This window comes from Mus caroli, unplaced genomic scaffold (assembly GCF_978045245.1).
Source record: "Mus caroli unplaced genomic scaffold, Mus_caroli_1 scaffold_8, whole genome shotgun sequence".
Taxonomy (NCBI): Eukaryota; Metazoa; Chordata; class Mammalia; order Rodentia; family Muridae; genus Mus; species Mus caroli.
In genome coordinates, this window is record NW_028227263.1 from 100,492,750 (window position 1) to 100,502,163 (window position 9,414).

Genomic DNA, 9,414 nt, shown 5'->3' on the forward strand with positions numbered 1-9,414 from the left:
TGAAAGAGAGTGAAATTGGCGGTGGTGGTGGGGGAACAGAGACAGACAGAAAGAGAGAGAGACACACACACACACACTGCCTTCCCTTGGCATCTTCTATCTTCCCTCAGTATTGACCCCAGGCTACTAAGCCCCAGAAGACTGCCACTGCACAGAAAACTGTCTCCTGGGCTCCCATTGCACAATGAGGGAGAATGACCTGTGGATGAAGAGCTCACAGGACACCGGGAAGATTTCTGTCACACTCTTTACAAGAAATGACTTGCCTGGAGTTTTCCCAAGGGCGGTGCTAGGCTGTCCTTGTCCCTCACCTGAGCAGGGAGGCTCAGCATAAATGCCTGCCTCCTCTCACCTACACCCACAGACCACCAGATCTGCCCAGCAGACACCAGGTGAGAGGCAGACCCGGGCACAGAAACTGATTGATTGCTGTGTTTCCTCTCAGTGGAACCTCTTGGCTTCTGCTCACTTGTGGGGTTTGTGCCAGGCTGAGGGGACACATGGGAAATGCTTCCTACTGAATCAGGGGCTCCTGGAGGAAGTGGCAACCTGGGTGGTCCCTGCCCTCAAGCTCCCTCACTGCTGCCTGCATGCCTGCCTTCTTAGACAGAGGTAGTTGAGCAGGCAGGATGGATGGATGAGAACTGAGGCCTGTGGCTCTGGGGGGTGGGGTGGGCGGGGGTACTGCTGAGAGGACTCAGGAGGCACTGCTAGGACACACATGAACAGCAGTAAGGAGAAATGAGCAGAACCTGTGTGGATGAGAGGCCAAGGGGGAGGCGCCAGTCTGTGAGGGTCTCCTGCAGCCTCTCCTTTCACCCCAGCAGGATGAAGCTACTCACCAGCCTGCTCTTCTGCTCCCTGCTCCTGGGAGTCTGCCATGGAGGGGTTTTTTCATTTATTAGAGAGGCTTTCCAAGGTAAGCTGAGAAGGACCCCACCTCTAGGGGTGTCCTGAGCATTGGTGGGGGGGGGTGTTGGACTCACTGCTCTGCTTGGCTGGAAGGACCAGGGGTTCCTGCAAGACTTCCTGCTATGCACTGCATACAGCAGGAGGCAGACAGGATTATGACCCAGAATGCTTGAGGCCAATCCTGTCTGACTGACAAGTCGGCCTGGCAATTCCTAAATTCATTTATGAAGAACATGAGCTACTGCTGGCATCACCTAAAGAGCTGTGATAGCTCAGAGGTCCAGACAGTCCTCCCTGCACCTAGAGTCTCAGGACTGGCTTTGCATGTGGCCTGGCATGGAGACTCTCCTTGTCTCCTCAGGAGGTCAGAACTTGCACCCACAGCTGAGATCATTGCTCCTAAGTTTCTTTCTGCAAGACAGCACAGGACCCATGCATTCTACTCAAAGGGCAGTCAGCAGGTCATGGTGGTGCGCATGTTCTCTGTCAGGACAGAGTCTAGGGGATCAGAGCAGATGCTCTCTGTATGCAGCCCTCCTCTGCCTTTTGTCACCTCATGATGGAACTTCCTAGATGAGGGGAGCTACATCCACAGCACTGTCCCTTGGCTACAGGCAGTGTGTTCCCTGGGGGCACTGTCAATGGCTGTAGGACTTTAGGTGAGTCTACTAGGGAAATGTGCTGTGGGGTCTGTGGTAGGAGCTGGAAAGCACAGAAGTGGTTAGCCTGTGGTAAACAGCTTCCAGGGCTGCAGCTGGCAGGCCCTGATCTGTGATGTCACTGCCCTGCCTCTGTGGAGTGCTTCCCACCCAGGTGAGGGGCAGCTCACAGCAGCACTGTGGGCAGAAAAACAAACACAGACCATAGAAGATGCCCTAAGGGCTCTCCTGAGTTACTCTGAGAAGCCAGAGGGGACCAGGCCATGATCTTCCAGTTCAAGCTCTCAGGCTGCTCTGAGCACAGACTCAGGCCAGGAGTCCTTTCAATGCCTCTGTCCTCTCAAAGGCATGGGCAGTCTTTAGGGTCATGTTCCTGTGGTCTTTCCCATGCAGGGGCTGGGGACATGTGGCGAGCCTACACTGACATGAAGGAAGCTGGCTGGAAAGATGGAGACAAATACTTCCATGCTCGGGGGAACTATGATGCTGCCCAAAGAGGTCCCGGGGGAGTCTGGGCTGCTGAGAAAATCAGGTAACACAGAAGGCTGGGTAGCAGGGCTCAACTATTCTGGAGAAAGCAGTGGCAGGTGAACTCTGGAGAAGATCCTGCCACTCTAAGGTCCCTCCTCCTCTTGCTCACAAGGCTAGTGTGTCCATCTATGCCCAGTGTAAGCCCTGGGCTATGTGCAGAGCCAGCACACAGCCATGCTCTGTGAGCCTGCTCCTAAATGTAGACAGGGAGGGACTCTCAGCCTTGTGTTTCTGGCTTTGTTCATATAGTGTGAGAGGACCAGCCTGGGCTGCCCAGTATCTCAGCTTCTCCTTTCTGGCACTTTCTGGTTCCTCCTGAAGCCAGCCCATGCAAAGGGGAGAACTGGGAGGATAGACTGTGTCCACACAGCTTGGTGACTGAGTGATCTCCTGTGTGTCTGCTTCTCCTAGTGATGCAAGAGAGGGCTTTCAGGAATTCTTTGGCAGAGGACACGAGGACACCATGGCTGACCAGGAAGCCAACAGACATGGCCGCAGTGGCAAGGACCCCAATTACTACAGACCCCCTGGCCTGCCTGACAAATACTGAGTGTCCTCCTACTAGCTCAGGAGGCAGTGCTGGGGGCCTGAGGGTGGGGTCTAGGCTTCTTCCTACCTAGGAACACTGAAGATGCTCTCTGGGAAAACATAGTATACCTCTCATGTGTGTATCCCACAGGGGTTTCAGAAGTGTGTTACTCTCGCAGTAGTAACTGCTTGATGGGGAGAGGGCAATAAACAGAAACTTGGAAGTGGATCTGAGCCTGCGTGTCTGTCATTGACGACGCTTTGGGGAACACTCATGGCAGACACCACTCTTCTAGACTCTGACATGAGTCGCTCTAGGCCCTTTCTCGGGCCCTGTGCCTGTGCGTGTTTGTTGTTATTTCTTGGCCTTTCTGTGTCCAGGCCCCCACTCCCTGTCAAGCGTGTGCACTGACTGGTTCCTGTGCCCCAGTCTTAGTTCTCAGTGGTGCTGCCTCCAGGGACCAGGGACACACCCATGGGCCACCTCATACCTGGGTGTGCTGCAGCTGTCAGTGTGGTCCTGCTCCTTCCTCTACAACACACAATCCCAAGGCCACTCACCTTCTCCATCCTAAGAAATACTGAGGAGGGCTCTCCTCTTGACTTAGGAGTGTTGTTGCTGTATGGAAACACCATGACCAAAGCATCTAATGGTGTATTTGACTCGTGTATGTCTGCTCAGTATTAGAGAATAAGTAGAGTCCCTTGTATGTGATGGTTTCAACTGGGCAAGTCCTCTGCAGTAAAAACTTGGTGGTGCTGAACCCCTTCAAAGAAAAACCAAGCAGGCTTTTGCATTTCCTTGCTACGAAAATCTAGGTAAAGCCTAGATTTACCTGTGACCTTGACATAAAAGAGATTTTCGGTCTTCTGGTCCTTGTCATAGAGAACCTAAGACAGAATCCGGACAGTGTGAGCTGGTGACTTAAAAGGTAAAGGACTTGTTAGAGTTGAACAGGAAGCTACCCCAGGGATGTCCATGTGCATCGAGCACACAAGCCCTTGGTGACCCCGCTGGACCAGGATCACACTGTGTATCTCCTACAACATCTCCAAGGCGATCACGGCTCAGGCCCCACTGTTATGCCCCCATTCACATCAACCAGTAGTCCCCCTGTAGTCCCCTACATTCTGTACAGGATGTAGCATGTACTAATGGTACAGGATGGCTCCATTCCTGGATTATAGTATCAGTAAGCCTTCTTCTACTGCTTAAAGCAGTTTGTGTAGAAGACTCTCCTGTTGTGTTGGCAGCAGTTTCATGCACCCCATAGTCACTCTTTCTTTAAGGTCCCTGGGGGAACTTGGATGAATTCCCATCCTGGTAATTTGGATAAGAAAAGTCCCTTACTGGCTGTGGTAGTTGAACAGTTGGTTCCCTAATTGAAAGTGTCCTTGGGACAGTTGTTGATCCCTTGAGAGGTGGAGCCTTAAGAGAAAGTATGTCACTGAGGGTGGGGGGTGAGTGTTTATATACTCCTCCTACCTCCTGTTTACTCTCTGCTTCCTGCCTGTCTTTGAGCTTCCTGCTCCCTCTGCCATGACAGCCACTTGCTGCTATGCCTTCCCCACGATACCATTATTCCTCTGGAACTGGACGTCAAAAGTAAAGTTTTCTTCTGTAAGTGTCCTTGTTTACTGTGTTTGTCATGGCAACAGAAAGTAACTAAGAGCCTGCGTCTCTCACAACACCAACACGTGACTGTCTGTAATGGGCCGCAGGCTTCGGTCCGACTGATGGTAGAAACATCATTCAAAACATAAAACTCAGCACACTGCCAGCATCACCTGCCAAGAGCAATACAAAGACCTAATCCACCAAAGTCCATAGTTCCGGGAATGGCTCTAAATGTACTAACCTTGCCTTTTGGCCTCTTTAGCTTGCTTTATATTAATGGTTCTGGTGAACTGAAGTCTGTCAACCAAGCGTATGTATGGTCTTTCTCCTCAAAAGCTCACCCTAAGAAATGCTTGGGGCTACACGGCAATCCTGAAAACCAAGTGTACTTGCTGGCAATTTGATAAAGACTTTTTTTTTTCTTTCTAAATTTTGTCTTCCATGTCAGTGTCTCACTATCAAGACAGAGTCTCACTAAATAGCTCTGTAACTCACTGTGATGTCTAGGCTGGTCTCAAACTCACAGAGATCCACTTTATCTGCCTCCCATGTGCAGGTTTAAAGCATGTCCCCCACCCAAATCCTGGTTTAATAGTGAGGTTTTTTTGGCTTAAACTTGTGTGTAGTTACTCTTCTCTGGTGGGCACCCCACAACAGCCTCAAAGCAATACAGGAGTGTAGGTGACTATATCACTGGAGAGGCAGTGAGCAACCAGGGAAAGAGAAGCATGGATCCATTGCTGCACGATTTCCTAGGTTGTGGATCACAGTAGGATCGTGGCTGAACATATGGGGCTGCATTCCATCCCACCTTTACTGCACGCATTGTCTCTTTTACTGTAGGACATTGAGTGTCTTCCCAGAGCTTCAACATGGAGCACAACAAAAGCCAGTCTAGGTTCTTACAAACCAATGTGGCCCTTCACCTCAAGACCACGCTGTTTTCAAGTCCAAGTGCCTGGACTTTTAGATCAGGGCCCTGTTACAAAACACCAGAGAACATACCCAGGCCTTGCCTGGACACACTCTCTGGTGTTTTGTAACAGGTTCGTTTCTTAGCGATAAGCAAGACTGGGTATGTTAGGGACAATGTCAAGGTTTGTGTGTGTGTGAGTGTGTGTGTGTGTGTGTGTGTGTGTGTGTGTGTGTGTGCCTGCCAGAAGTTGGATGACTGTGATCCATGGCTTTTTTCCAACCTGAGGCACCCATCTTAGAATTCCAATAAGCCAGCCACCCTGGATCTTTCCAAGGGTGAACCAATTACCAGAAAAATTAGTTCATGGAGTTCTAAGGTAGAGAGCTGGGGTAGGGAGAACGCTGGCTGAGGGCTGCTGCTGGTCCTTGAATGACTCCCACACATTCCCTTATGCCTCCATAGACTCCCCACAGGATCTTTGACCAAATGGATTTTGAGATAGATTTGTTTCTTCTTTCTGTGTAATAACATCACGCCTACGACAGGTTGTGCTCATGACAGAAGTAATGAGTTGACTGTGATTCTCTGACCCATAAATTCCAGTCCCTATGGTGAAACTTGAACTCTCTGTGCTGTGTTTAAGCATTTCTGAAGGCTGAACTTCCCTTAAATTCCTAAAGTATGTATTTTTGTTTTGTTTGTTTGTGTGGTTTGAAACTACTGACGACTCAAAGCATAGAAAGCAAGGCTATACCATTGAGCCACGTATCAGGCTCCATGTTCATATTTGCATGCTGACTGTCATCTCTCAAAACAAAATCTTGTTCATCAACACTTTCTGTTAGAGAGGCCTCAAGAATATATCAGAGCTAAGTGCATCTTGCTAGTCAGCCTTTCTCAGCCTTTCTCTTTTCTTCACTCTGGGCCTTCCATTCCCTCCAAACTGCTTTTGAAAAGTAGTCGGAGCCCTGTTGGAGACTTACACACACATTTTTTTTTTTTTTTTGCTCTTTCTCCTTTCTCAGAGTGTGGTTTCCTCTTAAAGAATACTTACTTGTCTCCTATATTTATATGGTTTGAAGTTTGTGCTGGGCTGAGGGCGCAGGTGGGAAATGTCTCTTAGTGACCTGCAAGTTTCAGTAGTGGGTGGTAATCTGGTCTCTGTCTTCCTCTATCAGAGCTGCCTTGGTGTCCTCTCAGCAGACTTGGTTCAGGGCTGAGGGGATCAGAACTGGTCCTTGTGTTTTTGAGGAAGGTCCTGCTGCAAGGATGTCTGGGTATCCCACTGAAATTCTAGTGAGCAGCACTGGGACTGGACAACCATCTTCTTCCTGGATAACAGATGCTCGAGAGGGTGGTGAAAATCTGTGCATGTCTCTTTGAGCCTCTCTTTTCATTTCAGCAGGATGATGCTTCTCACCAGCCTCATTTTGTGCTCCTTGGTCCTGGGAATCAGCAGTTGGTTTTCATTCATTGGTGAGGCTTACCCAGGTAAGGCTGATGCCCGAAGTATGGCTTGCACGGTTCAGCCAACCCTTTCAAAGAATGGGGACCATCGACTTGGGATGCGATTGATTTCCTTTTGTGTTTGTGGAGGGCCATACAGATACACATCTGGGAGTTCTGATTGTAATGGCTTGAATGTAGCAGGTGGCAGAGCAGTTGTTTGAATCTTACTGTGCCTGAGACCAGTCTTGCCTGGTTGATGTGTGAGCTCACTGTCTCACTTGTGAGTTTGTTAGGTGTATGAGACATCCCCCACGGACCCCTCCCCCAGACCCCGCCTTGTAGTCTTCAATACTGCTAAAGCCTGTGTCCTCTTACTCCTAGAGTCTTAGGAATTGGTCTTGGGTATGGCTTGACCTAGGGGCTTTCAGTAGCTCCCTAAGGGATGGAATCTGGAGCCACCACTGAGGACTGTGGCTCTACTGCCTCTTCAAGCAACCACCATAATTCACAATTGGTTCAAAAGGACCAGAGGCGACACTAACACTGATGCGCAGCCTTCTGTCATGATGAATTGCCTAGGAATGAGGACAGAAGTCTTTCCATCTGCAGCATTTCTCTCCCTTTCCTGTCTTTCCTCACACCTGGGAGTCCCTAAGAAATGCAAATTCATCCTTGAACACTCATTCTGGATCAAGGGTAATGTGACAGTGCCTCCGTGGATAGTTTCAGTGTCTGGAAACTAGTAACAGTGCCCAGATATGTTAGATGACCCACTAGGGGATTATGCTGTAAAAATCTGTTGAAGGCATCAGGGATGCTGGAAAACATAGTGGTCAGATCAGCCCTAGAAACAAGGGGCCCAGAATTCCAATAGGGATGACACTGTGCAGTTGTGTTCTGTGATGACATCTGCCGTCTCTCCATCCCACATTTCCATTTGAGAAAGAACAGGGAGCTCATGGGTACACAGTGATGGTCATACTAACACAACACAGGAGTAGCCCCCAATGAGTTCAGCTTCAAACTGGAGAGACCATGTAGAATCAGACAACGTTCTTCTCTATCATGATCTCAGGCTGCTATGATCACAGGGTCAAGCCATGAGTGCTTTTCATCTTTTTCAACATTTCTAAGACATGGGCAGAGTCTTTAGGGTCATGTTCCTGTGGTCTTTCCCATCCAGGTGCTTGGGGACATGTGGCAAGCCTACTCTGACATGAAGGAAGCCAGCTGGAAAAATTCAGACAAATACTTCCATGCTTGGGGGAACTATGATGCTGCCCAAAGGGGTCCCAGGGGAGCCTGGGCGGCTGAAGTCATCAGGTAACACAGATAGCTGGGACACTGGGCCTGGTTTGCAGGGTTGACTCTCCTCGGAGACCAAATGAGCCCTAGAGAAAGTCTTGCCAGCTTGTGCCCCACCCCTTTTTGCTAATGCAGTTACTTCCTCCATCCATGCTCCGCGTAGATCCTGTGTTATGGGCAGAGCCAGCACACAGCTCATGCTGGGCAGGCCTGCCTCCAAATGCAGACAGAGAGTAATTCTCAGTCCTGCCTACCTGGTGATTCACAATAGGGTGACCAGCCTGACCTAAGCAGGACTGTGCCTGGCAAGATCAAGGTTCCAGCCCTCCTTTCCTGGCAATTTCTAGTTCATCCTAAAGCCATCCCATGCAAATGAGGAAACTAGGAGGGTAGACTGTGCCCACAGAGCTTGGTGACCGATCTCCTGTGTGTCTGTTTCCTCTAGTGATGCAAAAGATGGCATTCCGGCATTCTTCAGCAGTGGACACAAGGACTCCATGGCGGATCAGGAAGCCAACAGACATGACTGCAGTGGCGAGGACCCCAATCACTACAGACCTGCTGTCCTGCCTGACAAATACTGAGTGTCCTCCTATTAGCTCAGGAAGCTGTGCTGGGGGCCTGAGGACACAGCCTGAGTTTTGTATCCACAGCATTTATTAGATGACACATATTAGGTGTGTAATAAACACATATAAGAATGAAAACTTGCAACTGTGTGATTTTTCACACAGAGGGGAGGGGGGATGTCTAATACAAAAGCATATGGAAGAAAGAGCAGCTTGGGTTCAGCCTGTGCCTGATACAGTGAATAGGTGACATTGTGGAAATGTCACAGGGGACTGGTACAGTGATTCCCCACAGGGTTCAAACCTCAGGGTCTGCCATTCACACTCCGTGTCAACCGTCCTGTTACTTTCTCTACTTACAGTGTGTTAGTCTGATTACCACTAGCTGAGGTGACAGAGGATACAACCACAGGAAGACGACACTATGGAACCTTCTCTAGGCCACTGCCACTGTGTGTGGTCTTCTGTCTACCTCCTTGAGCTTAGAAAACCAATTATCTACCAGCTTGTATCTACCAGCTTATTATATATATATAACATATATATAATATATACATACATATATATACATATATATGTGTATATATAAGCTTATATCTTAAATATATTATATGTGTGTTTATGTATACCAACTTTATCTCAAATATATTATATATACGTATATATACCAGCTTATACTCCACCAAGAGACTCCTTCAGTCTTTCCCTCCCTGTCATTTTGCATTTATTTATTTGCTAAGTTAACATAAGATTCTTTTGTTGTGTATGTTTTGGGGAAGGGATTTCCTGGTCATTGAATACAGGAACTTGTCCATGCTAGGCAAGCAACTGTATAATTGAGCAACATACTTTGTATATTCTTGCTTTCTGAGACAAGATCTCACGAGGCATTACAGGCATGTCTTCACCTTGCTATATAAACAAAGC

At 48.7% G+C, this 9,414-nt stretch overlaps 2 protein-coding genes across 6 annotated transcripts; both read left to right on the top strand.

Annotated features, from left to right (window-relative positions):
- Positions 1–314: 314 nt before the first annotated feature.
- On the top strand, positions 315–2,859 carry LOC110297772 (serum amyloid A-2 protein). 2 transcript variants are annotated; one of them, XM_021166744.2, is made up of 4 exons: positions 315–392; positions 825–919; positions 1,965–2,103; positions 2,514–2,859. In XM_021166744.2, the coding sequence occupies exons 2-4, from the start codon at positions 829–831 to the stop codon at positions 2,650–2,652; spliced, it is 369 nt and encodes a 122-aa protein (XP_021022403.1). In that variant the 5' UTR covers positions 315–392; positions 825–828; the 3' UTR covers positions 2,653–2,859. The 2 variants fall into 2 exon arrangements, with proteins under 2 accessions (XP_021022403.1, XP_021022404.1); XM_021166745.2 differs by having other exon boundaries at positions 339–392; positions 828–919.
- A 3,711-nt stretch (positions 2,860–6,570) lies between these two features.
- Positions 6,571–8,502, top strand: LOC110297774 (serum amyloid A-5 protein-like). Of its 4 annotated transcripts, XM_085840916.1 has the most exons (4): positions 6,571–6,675; positions 7,809–7,936; position 7,975; positions 8,458–8,502. In XM_085840916.1, exons 1-4 carry the CDS (start codon positions 6,571–6,573, stop codon positions 8,500–8,502), a joined length of 279 nt encoding a protein of 92 aa, XP_085697042.1. The 4 variants fall into 4 exon arrangements, with proteins under 4 accessions (XP_085697042.1, XP_021022406.1, XP_021022408.1 ...); XM_021166747.1 differs by lacking the exon at position 7,975 and having other exon boundaries at positions 8,364–8,502; XM_021166749.1 differs by lacking the exon at position 7,975 and having other exon boundaries at positions 6,571–6,660; positions 7,797–7,936; positions 8,364–8,502.
- Positions 8,503–9,414: the final 912 nt, after the last annotated feature.

What these genes read in the sequence shown, in the direction of transcription:
- LOC110297772 (XM_021166744.2), top strand. Translation starts at nt 829, where the DNA reads ATGAAGCTACTCACCAGCCTGCTCTTCTGCTCCCTGCTCCTGGGAGTC. An exon ending in TATTAGAGAGGCTTTCCAAG is followed by an intron (nt 920 to 1,964) that starts GTAAGCTGAGAA and finishes TTTCCCATGCAG; the next exon opens with GGGCTGGGGACATGTGGCGA. An exon ending in TGGGCTGCTGAGAAAATCAG is followed by an intron (nt 2,104 to 2,513) that starts GTAACACAGAAG and finishes TGCTTCTCCTAG; the next exon opens with TGATGCAAGAGAGGGCTTTC.
- LOC110297774 (XM_021166747.1), top strand. Translation starts at nt 6,571, where the DNA reads ATGATGCTTCTCACCAGCCTCATTTTGTGCTCCTTGGTCCTGGGAATC. An exon ending in GTAAGGCTGATGCCCGAAGT is followed by an intron (nt 6,676 to 7,808) that starts ATGGCTTGCACG and finishes GTGCTTGGGGAC; the next exon opens with ATGTGGCAAGCCTACTCTGA. An exon ending in TGGGCGGCTGAAGTCATCAG is followed by an intron (nt 7,937 to 8,363) that starts GTAACACAGATA and finishes TGTTTCCTCTAG; the next exon opens with TGATGCAAAAGATGGCATTC.